The sequence below is a fragment of the Stegostoma tigrinum genome, chromosome 27 (assembly GCF_030684315.1).
Source record: "Stegostoma tigrinum isolate sSteTig4 chromosome 27, sSteTig4.hap1, whole genome shotgun sequence".
Taxonomy (NCBI): Eukaryota; Metazoa; Chordata; class Chondrichthyes; order Orectolobiformes; family Stegostomatidae; genus Stegostoma; species Stegostoma tigrinum.
This window is the reverse complement of record NC_081380.1, coordinates 9,447,843-9,465,817: the sequence shown is the minus strand read 5'-3', so window position 1 is coordinate 9,465,817 and position 17,975 is coordinate 9,447,843. Positions and strand designations below refer to the sequence as shown.

At 44.4% G+C, this 17,975-nt stretch overlaps 1 protein-coding gene across 2 annotated transcripts in view; it reads right to left on the bottom strand.

Moving 5' to 3' along the window:
- The window catches only part of rasa4 (RAS p21 protein activator 4), a 233,593-nt gene that overhangs the window by 70,314 nt on the left and 145,304 nt on the right, over positions 1-17,975 (bottom strand). For both annotated transcript variants that reach the window (XM_048556900.1, XM_048556901.1), the window contains exons 6-8: positions 16,909-16,990; positions 13,429-13,563; positions 4,510-4,601 (exon numbers count right to left, since the gene is read on the bottom strand). In XM_048556900.1, coding sequence (XP_048412857.1) covers positions 4,510-4,601; positions 13,429-13,563; positions 16,909-16,990 — 309 coding nt within the window. The remainder of the gene's footprint in view (positions 1-4,509; positions 4,602-13,428; positions 13,564-16,908; positions 16,991-17,975) is intronic.

Here is a 17,975-nt window from a genome sequence, read left to right as displayed (position 1 = left end):
CAGCATACTTATAAATTGCACCTTGGGTCAGTGTTGCGTCCAGATTGAAGTGGAAGCTGTGCAGGGAGAAGGTCAATAGTCTTCTGCATTCCCCAAGGGTAGGTACCATCATCTTTTCTCAGCTTCCTCACACTAACAGCACCAACACTCTAACTCTGCCACTGCAAACACATCTCAGTACTGCAAGCATCATGTTCAGTCAATGACCTCTTACACTCTTCCTGCTCTCTGTGCTTCCTACACACTCACTGAGAACGGCTCAACGCCTCCCGGACAATGCAATGCCACTGAGTGATCTTCCATTCACTTCCATCATTCCCGATTCTTCTTTTGGCTTGCCTCAAGAGAAACTGGCCCAAGCCCGGAGAGATGTCTCTCTCAACAGCTTCCTGAGCGAGCTACCTGCAATTACTGATAATGGGAACTGCAGATGCTGGAGAATTCCAAGATAATAAAATGTGAGGCTGGATGAACACAGCAGGCCAAGCAGCATCTCAGGAGCACAAAAGCTGACGTTTCGGGCCTAGACCCTTCATCAGAGAACCCTAACCCTCTCTGATGAAGGGTCTAGGCCCGAAACGTCAGCTTTTGTGCTCCTGAGATGCTGCTTGGCCTGCTGTGTTCATCCAGCCTCACATTTTATTACCTGCAATTACTGGGCTAGTTGCACTTGCCCTGCAGGACAGACCATAGTCCAATTCCCATCACTGCAAAGGTATGGGTCCCCAGACTTGGGTAGGACCAAGAGTCTGATTGACAATGGCCAACTCTCTCAAAAGGAATAGGATAAGCCCCCAACTGACTGGTAATGGTATCCCCCCCGATCATCAGACGCTCCTCTCTGAGTTTCACTTGAAGCACATGCAGTGTGCCTGCCAACTAAACCGATGCCACATGCCACATGTGCCACTTGGACAGATACCCAACACGCCACGTCATAGCCTGTTCAGTGATTCCATTGTCACAAGCCACAAGATATGACTGCAGGAACAGACCACTCAGCCCATCGAGTCTGTTCCACCATTCAATGAGATCAAGACTGATCTGATAATCCTTAAATCCACTTTCCTGCATTACTCCCATAACCTTGATTCTCTCACTGATTTGAGAAAAACTGTGTCTGTCTCAGCCTTAAATATATAATGACCCAGCCTTTACAGCCCTTAGCAGTAAAGATTCACTGCCCTCTGAGAGAAGAAATTCATCCTCATCTGTGATATAAATGAGCAACGCCTTTTTCTAAGATTTTGCCCTCTAGTCCTAGACTCTCACACAAGGAGAAATAACCTACCCACATCTACCCTGGCAAAACCCCTTACAATCATGTATACTTCAATAAAGTTGCCTCTTTCTTGTAAACTCTAAAGAGTGCAGGACAACCTCTTCAGCATCTCCTCATAAGACAGTCCATCCATCCTACGATCAGCCAAGTGATCTTTCACTGGACACCCTCAATGCCAAAATGTTTTCTTAGATAAGAGGTCCAAAACATTTCACAGTACTTTAGGTGTGGTCTAAATATTCCCTTGTATAGCTTAAGCAAGACCTCACTATTTTTATACTCCATTCCCTTGCGAATAAAGGCCAATATTGCATTTGCCTTCCCTATTACCTGATGGATTAGATGCAAGCTTTTTGCCTGATCATTCCCAAATCCCTCTGATCCACAGCTTTCTGCAGTATTTCTCTAGTTAAATAATATTCAGGTCTTCTGTTCCTCCTGCCAAATGCATAATCTTACGTTTTCCCACGTTATATTCCATCTGCCAAGATTCTGCCCATTCACCTGTCTGTAACCCATTCAGTGTGATCACGGCTGATCTGATAATCTTCAACACCACTTTCTTGTTTTTGCGCCATAGCCGTTGATTCCCATACTGATTCAAAATCAGCCTATCTCAGCCTGAATATATTTGATAACCTAGCCTCTACAGCCCTCTGTGCTAAAGAATTCCATAGATTCACTGCTCTCGGAGATGAGGTTTGTTTTCTCTCCGATAAGACAATAAATGCTATCCTAACCAGTAATGCCTGCCTCTTGTGAGCAAATTAAATAAAAAAGTACCAGCTCTGACTTACATTTCAGGAATTTGCATCATCTAATTTTTTGATGAAAGAGAGGAGAATTGGAAGTGGAGTTTGAATAAGGCAAGTTAGGGCTTTAAATATATACAAATGCATGGAAATGAGGTTGGCACCACTCAATGGTAACATTGGGAAGCTGCAATTTAAAGGGGAAAAACAGGAAACTTCTTCTTGATGTACAGAATCTGATGTTTCATTCTCACTGTATTTTCCCACTGATCTCACCATTGCTCACAGCACAGCAGGGAGGGAAAAATTCCATCCAGTAATATTACCCATGACCTGACAAATGTAGGACATGAATTCTACAGCATAGAAACAGGCTACTTGGTCCTCTGATCTAAGCTGGTGTTAAACTGCACACAATCCTCCTCTCATTCTAGTGTTCCTTCTAATCAGGCCATTCAGCCCATCGAGCTCACATCAACTCCCCATAGCACATCTTACCCAGACCCAGCCCCCTACCCAATCTACATAACCCTTCAGTCCCAATGGCTAATCCATTTAACCTATGCGCAATTTAGTACAGCCATACCACTAAGCCTGCACATCTTTGGACTGTGGGAGGAAACCGGAGCATCCAGAAGAAACCCCATTCAGACACAGGGAGAATGTGCAAACTCCACACAGACAGGTGCCCGAGGTTAGAACTGAACCCGGGTCTCTGGCTCTGTGAGGCAGCAGTGCTAACCGCTGAGCCACTGTGCCACCCCAGTGAGCCTGTCCCTGAAATCTCTCTACTCCCTTCTCCCTTATACATATTATTCTGTCCATATTTGTTACTTATTAAGGAGGAGATTTTGACATGCCCTGGTGAAAGCAGAGCAGCGGCAGAGTTAAAATGGAGAAGTTGGATTTAACAGGACATCCCTGTGTCTTCTAGTAACTGCCCCAGGGTATTCCTTGGGGTGGTTGGGGCACCTGCCTAAGTCAGGTGGCAGCCCCATTACCATCTGCCAGTTGGGGTCCTCAGGCACACACAGACTCTTTAAATGGTTAGTGAGCAGGAGTGGGAGTTAGATGTGGCCACTGCATGCAATGAACCCAAATGGAACAGCGGAAGGTCAAGCAGGGCACAAATGTTCCTCCAGAATGATGAGGGCAACTGTTGGCCCAGGTTACCCCTTGCTGCTTTGTTTTAGTCAATGACAGGGTGAGAGCATCGCCAGTCAGGCCAGCATTTCTTGTCCATCCCTAATTGCCCAGACCGCAGTTATGAATCAACCACATTGCTGTGCGTCTGGAGTCACAAGGACAGGTGGTACCTTCCCTAAAAGACACTGGGGAACAGATGAGATTTTCCTGATAATGGAAAACAGTTTTGTGATCACTGTTGACTTTTACTTCCAGGTTTTTAAAAAAATTTAAATCAAATTGCACCATGGTACGATTTGAACCCAGGTGCCTGGGAACATGTCCTGGGTGTCTGGATTAACAGTCCAGCAATGATACCACTCGGTTATCACCTCCCTCACAGTTTCTGCCCTGCCTTCCTCCAGCTGGATTGCCTCCAGGTTCCCCAAGATCAACAGCAACTTAGCTCCAAGATGAACCCATGAGAAACATGCTATTAATGAGACTCTGGTTAGGAACTGGGTACTAATGGGTAGACAGCCTCTCGATCCACTGGTCTAATCATTAAAATTAAAACTCAATAAGAGATGAAACATGAGCAGTTTTGGTGTGATTCACTGAATAAGTGTAATTCTGCCCTCTTCGTAGGCCTGGACTTGCTGACAATCATCCTCTTTCCTTTCCATTCCTGTTTCACTGTTGACAATGGGCTGATTATAGCTTCTATTCCCACTAACCTGAAGTTTGTTGTAGCCTCCAGGATTTGGTCTAAAATCTGCTCTGTCAGCATCAATTTGACAGTGCAGATAAATCACTCAAACGTGTTCAAATGCATCCGTCAGAGACATGTGCCTTCACACCATCGCACTGATGTGCGTCTGAGCAATTTGTAGACATGCATGGTCCCCTACGCTGGGACACAGTGCTCTCCAGAAAAGGTCTGCTTTATCTCAGTGGTGACTCATGCCTCTGAGCTATAAGGTTATGGGGACAAGTCCCACACTCAAGAAATATGATGTCCAAATCCAGACTAACATTTCAGGGCTATGTAGTGGAAGTGCTGCACAAAAAGAGGCACTGTCTTTCAGCAGCATGTGGAACTCTTCAGTCTAATGCAGAAGATCCTGTGACACTATTTAAAGAACAGCAGAGTTCTGCCTGGAGTCTCTCACACAATATTAGGGAAACTAATTATCTGGTCATTGCCCTATGTTGTTTGAGGGATCTTGCCGTTTTAAGGCAGTTTGGGATGTCTGAGATTATAAAAGCTGCTAAATAAGTGCAAAGGTCTTTCTTTCATTCCATTCTGCAGTACAGGAGGCAAAAGGCTGTTAAGAAAAGATGACTTACTCAGTCTCCCTCCTTCGTGCTTTATCAGGGAGCAGCAGGAACCAGCCTTCTTTCTGCTGAATCGTCAGGAGCTTGTTGATGTTGAATGCCACCTTGAGAGCAGAAGAAACAACAGATGATGAGATGATGAGGTGCAGTCCAGTGATCTAAGGCTATAGCTCTTCTACTTGGAATGACTCAGAAAGACCGTGGAAATCCAACACCTTCCCAAGTTCCCAATCGATAGGACAAATCCCACCCTAGCAGACTGAAAATTTTAATACTGACTCAAATGTTTCCCCTTTGTTTTTAGAAAGGGCAACTGCGCATTAATTGGTGTGGCCCCTGCATGAATCCAGTCCCACTTCAATAGAGACGAATCTCAGCTGCTCTATTATATCGCGGTTCTGCAAGGGAAACTCCAGACAGTGATAAAAGCCAGGCTTGTCACTAACAATCTAAACCGAAAAATTGAGAATAAGACATGCATTTTTAACTGCAATCCTGTTGTAGAGACTCCTGGCTTTCATGATTAAATATATACAATATAATTGAGGCTATTTTTCTTAATATTTCATTTCACAGATTTGGACAAGATTAAAAGACAATTTTGACACTGCCATGATGCGTCCATCCATGTTTGAATCCTCCACCTCCGTCAGCTTTCTGCCTCCACTAAAGTATCAAACAGTTTTTACCGATATAAAGTGCATTCTATGTGACAGTCGACAAAGTGAATCTCCCTATTTATCCTTCCCAAGCTGTCTGCAGCACTTGGCATGACAGACTGCACCTCTTCCAGGTCTCTCTATTGTCAGACGCCTGGATAAGACTGATAAAAAAATCTGAAAGAATTGTGGAAGCTGGATCAGAAACAAAAGGAGAAATAGCTGGAAAAGCTCAGCAGGTCAGGTGACACGTGTGGAGAGATGTCAGAGTTAATGTTTCGGGTTAAGTGACCCTTCCTCAGAACTGAGGACCTGACCTGAAACATTAACTCTGACTTTTCTCCATCGTTGCTGCCAGACCTGCCAGGCTTTCCCAGCAATTTCAGTTTTCGTATCCGGACAAGGCAGCTCCTACCTGGCTCTCTCTTTGATCTATCTACCCCCATCAATTGAAAAGCCTTCTCTGCCTAATCCCACACAGTTACTTCGGGTATCCCACAGGAATCTGACTTCAGCTCAGTTTTGTTTCTCATCTACAAGCTGCCCCTCAGGAACACCCTCCAAAAGCAGAGCTTTAGTTTAAACACATATGCTTAAAAGAACCAAGCCCCATCTCACAATCACCTTGCTCAACTATTCCACTGTTGCTAAAGTTTCAGCCTGTTTATCTGACAAGAACCTTCTTCTATTTAAATATTGGGAAGGCTGAACTCCTGACTGGTCTCCCACATTCCATCTTTCATAAATCTGGGGCTTCTGAATCTCCAGTTCCCATGTCTCAATTTACAAGGGGCCTATCACCCAATGTCAACTGATCTAAACAGGTTAAGCAACATTTTGGCTTTATAATTTCCAAAAATGTTTCAAAGCCTTTATGGTTTTGCTCCTCCCTAGCCCTGTCATAACTTCATCCAAATAACTCTTCAAACTTTGAACTCACCTAGATCTGGATTCTTCAGCATCCCTGATTTTAACTGTGCCTTTGTCACCCAGGCCCAGTGCTCTGGAATTCCTTTTCTATGCTTCTCTGTCTCTCTACTTTGCTTTCTTTCTTAAAAATGCTGCTCAAAAACTACCTCCATCACATCTGAGATAGTAGGAACTGCCAATGCCAGAGAATCTGAGATAACAAGGTGTGGAGCTGGATGAACACAGCAGGCCAAGCAGCATCAGAGGAACAGGAAGGCTGACGTTTTGGGCCTAGACCCTTTTGCACATGACTTGGAGAGGAACTTGGGGGTGAGGGGATTCTGAAATAAATAGAGGGGGAGAGAGAGAGAGAGAGAAAGAGAGGCGGATGGAGACGGATAAAGGAGCAGATAGGTGGAGAGGAGGCGGACAGGTCAAAGAGGTGGATATGGAGCCAGCAAAGGTGAGTGTAGGTGGGGAGGTAGGGTGGGGATTGGTCAGTCCAGGGAGGATGGACAGGTCAAGGAGGTGGGGTTGAGGCTGATAGGTAGGTGGTGGGGTTGGGGGTTGAGGTGGGAGGAGTGAATAGGTGGGAGAAACGACAGACAGACTAGGGAGGCAGAGACGAGCTGTGCTGGTTTTGGGATGCAGTCGCGGGAGGGGAGATTTTGAAGCTTGTGAAATTCACATTGATACCATTGGGCTGCAGGGTTCCCAAGCGAAATATGAAGTGCTGTTCTTCGGGTAGCATCGTTGTGGCACTGCATGTCATCCAAGGAGTGGGAGGGGGAGCTGAAGTGGTTTGCGACTGGGAGGTGCGGTCATTTGTTGCGAATGAAATGTAGCTACTCCACAAAGTGGTCCCCAAGCCTCCGCTTGGTTTCCCGACGTACAGCAGGCCACAATGGGAACAGCGGATGCAGTATACCATAGTAGCAAATGTGCAGGTGAACATCTGCTTGATAGGGAAAATCTTCTTGGCGTCTGGGATGGGGGTGAGGGGGGAGGTGTAGGGGCAGTTGTAGCACTTCCTGCGGTTGCAGGGGCAAGTGCCGGGTGTGGTGGGGCTGGTGGGGAGTGTGGAACGGATGAGGGAGTCACGGAGAGAGTGATCCCTCCAGCAGGCAGATAAGGGTGAAAAGAGAAAAATGTATCTGGTGGTGGGATTGGATTGCAGATGGCGGAAGTATCGGAGGATGATGTGTTGGATCTGAAGGTTGGTGGGATGCTATGTGAGGATGAGGGGGATCCTGTTTTGTTATTGCACATCTGACATCTCTTCATGTGACACAATGCCATGTTTGGTTTATCACATTCCCCTGAAGCGCAGCATATTTAATGGGCTTATATAAATATAAATTGCTGTTGTAATCCAAAATAAACTGGAGAAGCTTTTTGAAAACAGACTTATTTTCTAAGAACAGCAGTAAGTGATTTCTGCAATATAATCATGAGATGGAGTTATTATAATATTTATCAACTTTGTCTGACCTTTTATTAAAGTACAGCCTGCAGTTAGACCAATGCATGTACTACTCTTTATAGAGACCATTAATGTTCATTTTATAAATTCTGCCGATCATACCATTTATGAGTCACCAAATGCTGAGTTTACAAGTGATTGATATCACTCAGTGACTGAAATAACTTACATGCTAATGAAGGTTCACATATAAACATTAATCTATTTACCTCCAGGGACTAATGAGTCAGCTGTTCATTTGCATCATTTTGTTTGAGATTTCTGCAATTTGTGTGTTCCTTTGTACTAACTTTGCAATGTAACTATTGCTATGAATATCAATTCAGGTGCTGTCTGGGCAATTGCACAGTTCCCTACATTTCAACAGTGACTGAATTTCAAGAGTGCTTGATTGGCTATAAAGTGCTTTTGTCATCTCCCTCAGTTGGTGAAAGATACTTTATAAATGGAAGTTTTATGTACAATTTTCCCTCAGGAGATAACACCCATAATTACAATTGATTTATGGAAAGAACGTCCTTGATGTGCCGAATAGGTTTTGATTTTGATTCCTTAAGGCATTTTGTCACCTTAAAAATGCAGCCAAATGTTGTGTGATGGACTCTCATATGCTGACCAAGAGGAGTGGTGCCACGTTTATTACAGTGAAATTTCCAAGAAGCATTTAGAACAGATTAGGAGGCAAAACAGATGATCCCACGGGGGATGGGCAGAAGACATTGGTCAAGGACAGCTCCACTTTAGAGAAGAGTACAGCTGAGGCTGAGTTCATTTGCCTTGGGTGGGTCTGTTTAGTTTCCCTGAGAGGAGTTCAGAGCCGACCGACTGCCAGCAGCAAGACCCAGTGCAGCTGTAAAACATGCACAATCTCCCTAAACTGCTCTGCCCAGGCACAGTGCCAATAGGCCATCGATAAAATGCAATAGAAACATTCCAGGATCTATAACAATCCATGCTAATCAATGGGATGTGACTGATCTTCAGGAGAAGACAGTTGAGCCCTACATAGTCTGAGACAGGAAAGACCGAGGCAGCTGGGTCGGGTAGCAGAACCATGAGGGATCTGGAAGGGTGGGCCTTTTGTTGGGGGGGACTGTAACAATGGAACTGAGGAGGAGTAAAACTGAAGTCTGATGGGACTTGGCACTAAGGCCTCAAAGTGAAGAGGCTAGAACTTGGCCTGAGGAAGTTCAGAGTTTTGGAATTGGTGCCACTTTGTTGCAGCGAGGAGTTTGAACTCTCCTGATAATTAAACTGTAACACAAGCCCCCAAGTCCGCTCTAAGACAACAAGGTGTAGAGCTGGATGAACACTTCAGGCCAAGCAGCATCAGAGAAGCAGGAAAGCTGATGTTTCGGGTCGAGACTCTTCTTCCTGCCAGTCTGTTCTGTCAGGAGTAAAGGTTCCCTTTTAATAATTAAGCCTGAAACACACAGAGGAGCTCGCCTTGCCTTTAAAATCTGTTAAAAATTGTGGTTAAATGAAAGAAAATCCCTGATAGTCACTTTATAGGTAACAAATAACAACTTTTTTATTTAACCGTGAACAAATTAACAGAATTTCTAACAAACTTAACAAATACCTCTAAACTATTAATTATTCCCTAACTGAACTAAATTCTACTGATATGCTGTTCCAATAAACACAGATACACTTATATATAAATAAATAAAGAAAATAAACGAAAACTTAGTCTCTCAACGTCTACATGCCTTTCTTCTGTTATTCTCAAAACATAAACACCTTTCTTCTGCTGAGATAACAAGGTGCAGAGCTGGATGAAAACAGCAGGCCAAGTGGCATCAGAGGAACAGGGAAGCTGATGTTTCAAGCCTAGGCCCTTCTTCAGAAATGGGGGAGAGGAAGGGGATTTTGAAATAAATAGGGAGAGAGGGGGAGGCAGATAGGAGATGGATAGAGTAGAAGATATGTGGAGAGGAGACAGACCGGTCAAACGGACGGGGATGGAGCCAGTAAAGGTGAGTCTAGGTGGGGGGTTCGGGAGGAGATAGGTCAAGGGGGTGGGATGAGGTTAGTAGGTAGGAGATGGGGGTGGGGCTTGAGGTGAGAGGAGGAGATAGGTGGGAGCAAGGACAGGTTAGGGAGGCAGGGACGGGCTGGGCTTGTTTTGGGATGCAGTAGGGGGAGAGGGGATTTTGAAGCTTGTGAAGTCCACATTGATACCATTGGACTGCAGGGTTCCCAAGCGGAATATGAGTTGCTGTTCCTGCAACCTTCGGGTGGCATCGTTGTGGCACTGCAGGAGGCCCAGGATGGACATGTCGTCTGTGGAATGGGAGGGGGAGTTGAAGTGGTTTGCGACTGGGAGGTGTAGTTGTTTAGTGCGAACTGAGCGGAGGTGTTTTGCAAAGCTGTCCTCAAGCCTCCGCTTGGTTTCCCCGATGTAGAGGAGGCCATAATGGGTACAGTGGATGCAGTATACCACATTGGCAGATGTGCAGGTGAACATGTGTTTGATGTGGAAAGTTTTTTGGGGCCTGGGGTGGGTGTGAGGGAGAAGGTGTTGGGGGCAGGTGTAGTAGCACTTCCTGCGGTTGCAGGGGAAGGTGCCGGGTGTGGTGGGGCTAGAGGGGAGTGTGGAGCAGACAAGCGAGTCATGGAGAGACTGGTCACTCTGGAAGGCAGATAAGGGTGGGGAGGGAAAAGTGTCTTTGGTGGTGGGGTCGGATTGTAGATGGCGAAAGTGTCAGAGGATGATGCTTTGGATCCAGAGGTTGGTGGGATGGTATGTGAGGATGAGGGGGATTCTGTTTCGGTTTTTATTGCGGGGACGTGGTGTGAGGGATGAGTTGTGGGAAATGCGGGAGACACGGTCGAGGGCGTTCTCGACTACTGAGGGCAGGAAGTTGCGGTCCTTTGAAAACAAGGGCATCTGAGATGTACGGGAGTGGAATGCCTCATCCTGGGAGCAGCAGCGGCGGAGGCGAAGGAATTGGGAATAGGGGATGGAATTTTTGCAGGAAGGTGGGTGGGAGAATGTGCATTCTCGGTAGCTGTGGGAGTTGGCAGGCTTGAAATGGATATGGTTTCTATGTGGTTCCTGGGGATGGAGACAGAGAGGTCCAGGAAGGTGAGAGCGGTATTAGAGATGGTCCAGGTGAACTTAAGGTTGGGGTGGAAGGTGTTGGTGAAGTGGATGAAGTGCATGAGCCGGCGCCGATACAGTCATCGATGTAACGGAGGAAGAAGTAGGGTTTAGGAACGGAGGAAGAGGTAGGGTTTAGGAACGGAGGAAGAGGTGGGGTTTAGGATAGGGTTTAGTGCTACAGCCACATTACCTTTCTTAGTACAACCACTCCAGCATCTGATTCTCCTACTATCTCTGAAACAATTTCTCCTGCTGATCTAGCTGTCCGAGAAATTTTCTCTGTAAAGTCTTCTGTGAGGATTCTTAGCTAGAAGTGCCGTGGTACCTTTTATGGGCGGTTGGTGCTTTCTAAGACAGTTTAGCGATTTCTTGTGTGAGCTAGGTGTTTATTTCTCAGATGGTGGTTCATTCTCACACCAATTTTCCAAAACTCTCTCCTTATATAACTTGGATTACATATCAATTTTCTTACTGTAGCATTGGTCCGAGTTTGTCAAAACCATCGGAATTAAATTCAATTAGCTTCCAATCGCTGAGTGGTTGGTTTAAGTTCATTGACAGATTGTTGCGAAATGCTAAAACATCGAAACAAACCTAATGTTTCTAATCACACAGCCAACTGATACATGTTTCCATCTGAAAACTGACTGTACATCTTCAGCTACATACAGACACATGTTTTTTTCTGTACAATTCTCTAAGCTTGGAAAAGCATTTTACTCTTAAAGGAACCACACACTCTTCTCCCATATATCTTTTTTTTACAAACAAATTCTAGCTTCCTGCCTTCCAATTCACAATTACTCTACACAACTTCATAACAATATTTACCAGCTAAATGGGCAGTTTAATAAACCTGTCAGATCTAGCCTTGTTCTGTCTGCTCGTTGAAGTGTAATTTATAGTTTATGTCTGTGCAATTTGTCTGTCAGATCATTAGGCCACTTTTAATCTATGTTAACTTTGGTTTGATTTTTGAAGTTTCAAAACATGAAATCTTGTTGCCCTTCACTGCGATCATTCCATCATTCAGTTTTTTTCAGTGTTGCTATCCATCGAGATTACGTCAATAGAGATCATGGGCCTCGATTTGCTACTGGCCAGACAGCATTATCCCAGCACAGATTGGGGGGGGGGGTGCTCATGGGAAGACTGCAGAATATGCCATTGGAGCAGACTCAGAGGGAATTGACCCCCTTCCCCTGCTCTGCACTCAATCCCATTCCCCCTGCTCTGTACTCAATTCCCTTCCTCCTCTTCTGCACACGATTCCCTATTCCCCGTCTGCACTCGATTCATTTTCCCCATTCCACACCCAATCACTTTTCCCCTTCTCTGCACTCAATACCTTTTTCCTTGCTTTGAATCCAATCCCCTTTCTCCCACTCTGTATCCAATCCCCCTCTCTGCATCCGATCCCCTTTCCCCAATTCCGTGCCCGATCCCCTTTGCCCTGTTTCACACCTGACCTCCCCAGGCCCCACTGCCACCCCTCCTTTCTCCAAATCCAGGCTGAGTAGGACCGACCCTCATTCCCCCGCCACAATTTGCTTCCCACATCCGATCCCTCCTGACACGACTGGCAGACCGCACACTCTTCCCACTTGACATCTTACTCCAAGCTCAACTGGCACTGTACTTGCCTGGCATCCCACTCCATTCATCTGGCATCTTATCCGCTAGCCCCTTGATCCTATCCATGTGGTACCATACCTCTACCTGTCTGGTACCCTGACCCCAGCACCCTACCCACTATATGTATGGTACTCTATCTACCGGCACCCCACCCTCATCTGGCACCTTACCGTCACACTTACATTACTGTCTTACTGTGTGATAGCAGCTGTTAAAGTGGCTGCCTGGTTGACCCTCTCCTGATGCATTCACTTCGACAGAACTGTCAGAACGGAAGAAGGCGTCACATTTTTGAGGGAGCCCTGGTCAGAATCTTCTATCAGAAGCTGCATGAGCTTGTCCTTCCTCTGAAAATCTGGCGCACTGTTTCTGCTTAGTTGATCTACCTGAACCGCAACTGAGCTAAAGTCAGGGGAGCCCCCAGAGACCTACAGGTCAGTCTCATTAGGTTCAAGATGGTGGCTGTTTGAAGTCCAGTTGGAGAGACAGTCTCTGTGCATTGGACTCTGTTTTGCTGCAGTCCATGGCAAATACCTGGAGAGAACAGTTCCTCAGGTCATTCTCTTTAAAGCTGAGAGCCAGAATTAAAAGCATCTTCACTGCCATTCATACAACTCAAGTCCTAACCATTATCCCTATTCCCTGGTCAGTTATTATTTGGGAATCAGGCTTGGCTCAATAATAGTTCCCTCAAACTCTGAGGCAGGAGATTATGGGCTCAACTGTCAATTGAGTGACTTGGGACATAATCCTGGCTGATACTGCAGTTCAAAAATGGAGGGAGGTGGGGGAGGGGTCTGCACTTTCAGATGCCTCATCAACTCTCTCTGGTGGACATAAGACATGCCACTATTTCAATACAGACAAGGTGCGTATTCCCCGCGTCCGGGTCAACATTCATCCCTCACTCAACATCACAAAAACAGATTATCCGATCATCATCACATTCTACATGCAGGATGTTTCTGTGGTCAAGCTGGCTAACCCACTGACTGTGAAGAGCTTTGGGACATCCTATGAGTGTGAAATACATCAATGCAGGACTTTTCCTGAATGTGAAAGGGATTGTCTCAGCTGCAGTATAACTGGAAACAACCAAAAGCTTCGAGTCAGGTATTGATCAAGGTGTTACCTACCTTTCCCAGGAAATCATTCTTGCTGACCAAGTCCCAGTCCCAGACCTCCACATGCAATGCGTTCTCTGCGCCAGTGTCATCCAGGGCAAACTCAAATACCTCATTCCAGCGGGGGTAACAGGATTTCTTCACAACCTACATCAAAAGATCACAGTATGAACAGTTTTCACTCAATTTCAACAATATGTTCTATGTTCTATGCTGTTAATCCAAGTATTAAAAGCGACGAGGTACGCAAGCGATAATGACAATCAAGCTGACAGTTACGTCGCTAGATGCTCTAATAATCACTGACTGATGGGTGCTGCTGGGAGAATTTCTTCTGAGGTACTGCGGAGCCTTGCTACAAGCAAGTACAGGTCAGAGACAGCGTTATTAGGACAGTGGCTCAAATTCTGGCCTGGACCCATCTTTCCTGAGGCTTTACACCATAATGGAGCTTTCCAACATTCTTCTAGTGTTAAACACGCTAGAAAATGCTGTTCATTCAGGTGCATAAAAAAATTTCAATCAAGTCAAACTGATCAAATGAAAATCTACCTTGTCTGCCAATGGAAATGCATTTGAAGATCTCCAGATTGGTTAGCAGTCAATACTACCCCTGGTAAGGAACTATTCAATTCAGCAGGCATTGTAGTGAATTACTGGTCTTACTAGGAGGGCTGATGTGGGAAATGGAGCTCTGTATTTATAGCAGTTTAATTTATGTTCTACAAAGTGTCTGATAAATTGCAATTAAGGAGGAAAGCCCAAACTGCAATAACACAGTGTGGAGCTGGATGAACACAGCAGGCCAAGCAGCATCAGAGGAACAGGAAAGTTGACGTTTCTGGTCAGGACCCTTCTTCAGTACAGTATTTCATCTCTCTCTGGTAGCGCAGTACATTACATTACAAAGGGCAAATATTCACCATAAAATATAAAGATTAAAATGGGAGGAAAAAACATACAATGCCGCAGAATGATTAACAATGGCATTATGATTTGCACTACCATAGTTAATAGCAAGGACTGGTCTAAATAGTGCCATCAAAATGGCTTCATTTTATAACAAATTTCATTTGTTAAGGGTATAAATCATGAGGCTTGTATTTAACTTCTCAGCTCCCTATATGGATACACTAATAAAGCAGTGGCTGAAAAATCCAACCGAGATCAGATCTGCCCAAGGCTGCCAAGCCTCCGGGATTGGGTGGACTGAAAAAGTCATCTCATTCACACAGTAGCGAGCAATCTCCATTATTGAGGCACTAAAAGAAATTAATTTTCTCACTTTTTCTTTGAACGCATTTGTTTGTCAGCTTTAAAACTGCAAGACAAAGTGTGTGACTGGGAGAGGTGGGAGATCATGTGATGAGACCTCCAGAAGATGGTCCATATTCCTGCCTCATTTTGATGTACCCATCTTGTCAGAGGCTGCTCATAGGTGGAGATGTACGGCTTGCAACTTCAGAAATTTTGTAAAATTTTGACTCTCCCTTGTGATGTTCTCCTTTAATTATCCATGTTTCTTTACAACTGACTTATACACAGTTTTGGTCTCCTCCTGATGGTGTCAATTGAGTTTACCCCTGGAACTGTGCACAGGGACAAGAACAGTGTGGACTTCTCCTGAGAGTTATTTTATCTAACTAATAAAGCAAGTTTTAAAGAAGAAGCTCCAATTTTAATAACTATTGTAAATCTCTGAATCACATGAGTCATGGCTCAGGCTGAATTGATGCGGTTCCAAAATGATAAAAAAGACATAATTTGTACAGAAGAGGCCAATTTCTGTAAGTTTACTAATGCTTCAATCAATGCCTTGTACACAGAACAGTATCCTTGTGTTTAAGTGCCCACAGGGCTCTGCTACGCCCCACCTCGTAACCCTCTCCAACCCTGCAGCGTTCTGAGAACTAGCTTTTCCAAATTGTGTTCTTCCGACTCTAGCCATTTGTAAATCCACCAATTACCTGTCACGGGAAGAGGACTCATAATCTAGGAATCAGTGATAGTTTTTCTGAGACTTACATTGTTTGGAGTGTGGCAGTCCATACCAATGTAGGTGTAAGGACCAATGAAGACTTCACCTGATGAAACAGCAGCTCTCTAAATGCTTGTGATTTCAAATAAACCTGTTGGACTATAACCTGGTGTTGTGTGATTTCTGACTTTGAAAATACCAACAGACATCCTTCCAGCCTTCTTCTCTCCAAGAAAGACATTCTAAACTTCTCCAATCTACCACAGAATCAATCTTATAAAGCTGCTCTGCATGCTCTCCAATATATTCACATCCTTCCTAAAGTGTAGTCCTCAAGAGTGGTACACAATACTCCAGCCGAGGTATAACTTGTGTCTTATATAGATTCATCACCACATTCTTTGATCCTGTACTTTATTCCCCAATGAGTAAAGATGAGGATACTGAGTTTATTGACTTCTCACTTTAACTGCACTGGTACCTTTAATGACTTACACACATATACACCCAGGTCCTTTTGCATTCTTCCAATCCTTTATTTTATCCTATATGCCCATGTTCTTTTCTCCATTTTGAACTTCATCTGCCACCTGCCTACCCACTGCATCAATCTCTAACTTTCTTTTTGTAGTTTTACACTGCATTCCTCACAGTTTACAATGTTTCCAGGTTTTGTATCATTCACCATCTGGGAAGTTGTCCCTACACTCTGAGACCTTCATAGGGGATGCCATACAAACCTCTCTTACCCTTGAAAAATGCCCATTAACTATTACTCCCCATCTTCTATCCTTTGGCCAATTCTGTATTTTCAATTGAAACAGTCTCATTTGTTCCAAAACTTATAACTTATCTCGCAAGTCTGTTGTGTGGCACTTGTAAGATCCTGAATGGTCTTGACAGGGTGGATGAGCAAAGATTGCTTCCTCTTTTGCGAGAATGACTAGGGATCATTGTCACAAAATAAGAGGTCGCACAGATGATTTTTTTTTCACACAAGGGACTGTAAGCCTTTGAAATTCTGTTCCTCAAAACCGGGTGGAAGCAAAGTCTTTGAATACTTTTATGGCAGACGTAGACAGATTCGTTAAACCAGGGGTGCAAGGCTACCATGGATAGCTGGGAATGTTGAATAATTTTCTTTAAAACAACAGAAATGTTTTTTGAAAACACAATTGACCTATTTTTCTAATCAAACGGTTCAGAGATGTTATTACACTCCTCCACAGTGGGTGGGACTTGAATCCAGGCCTCCCAGTCCGGGGACAGGGGCACTAGTACTGCACCACAAGAGAGCCTCCCAGCATGCTTTTATTGAATGGTGGCGAAGGCCCCTTTTGAATATTATGCTTAAACTGTCTGCTGGTTAAATAACATGATTAGATTATTGTCAGAACAATTCCCCACACCTCACTCAATGATGAAACGAGGAAATTGAAATGCGAATTACTAGCACCTTTTGGCTGGTGTTTAGTCAGTTCTGAATTAGCACAGAAGGGAGAGGTTGGACTCACACAGCTTTCTTGGGTTTTCCCATTGTATTGCACTCTGACAAAGGGATCTGATGCGCCATTTAGATCTTTTCGAGCCAGGTCTCTGAAAAGGAAAAGAAACACTTTGCATTTATACAGCACCTTACACAGCACATAGCCTCCCCAAAGCGCTCTTCAGACAAACTGCAGTGAAGTCTGTGGCATTGCTGTGAGTTTGGAGAAAAGTCACATGTTTATTTTATAACAAGGACTGATGCAAAATAAATGTAAGTGAAGGAAAGTCTGAAAACCTGAAGAAACTCTGAAATGGCCCTTGGGGAGAAGATACAAAAGTTTGAAAACATGTACCAACAGATTCAAGAACAACTTCTTCCCCTCTCTTATCAGACTTTTGAATGGGCTTTACATATGTTACAGTTGATCTTCCTTCACATGTTCCCTGTAGCTGTAACACTATAGTCTGCATTCTGTTCTATTACCCTGATGTACTAATGTAAGGGATGATTTGCCTGGACAGCATGCAAACCGATGCTTTTCTTGGCACATATGACAATAATAAATCAAATCAAAATCAAATATCACCAATTGCAACATTACCATCAAGAAATCAGCTCTTTTGTACAAGCCACAAATTGAAATATCTACTGGGTTGCATATCAAATCATGTAATTGGCCATGAGAATGGGATCACTGGGGATTTGCATTAACAAGACAACCAGACGACAAGATTAGAATTCTTCACAATGCACTGAGATGAACAAAGGCCCGAGTGTGTATTATTCTCACTCTGCTTTCTAATGTGCCCCTTCTGAGGAAGATGCCCTTTGTGATAGTGGCGTGGAGGAGAGAAAGGGCATTGATCAGAGACAGGGCTGACCAGGAAAAGAGAAAGGTGAGTAATGCAGCCTCTCTGACTATTCCACCTCCTCCCGATTTAAAAATAGCTCCATTTAATCTGACGTGGTAACAGTCACAGAATTTCCACAGGGAGACATTTCTGAATGATTTGAATCAGGAGACCTTTCACAAGCTGAGTCATAACCAGCGTCTGTTCCAAACTAGGCAGAGGTGGGCTAATGGTTCTTCAT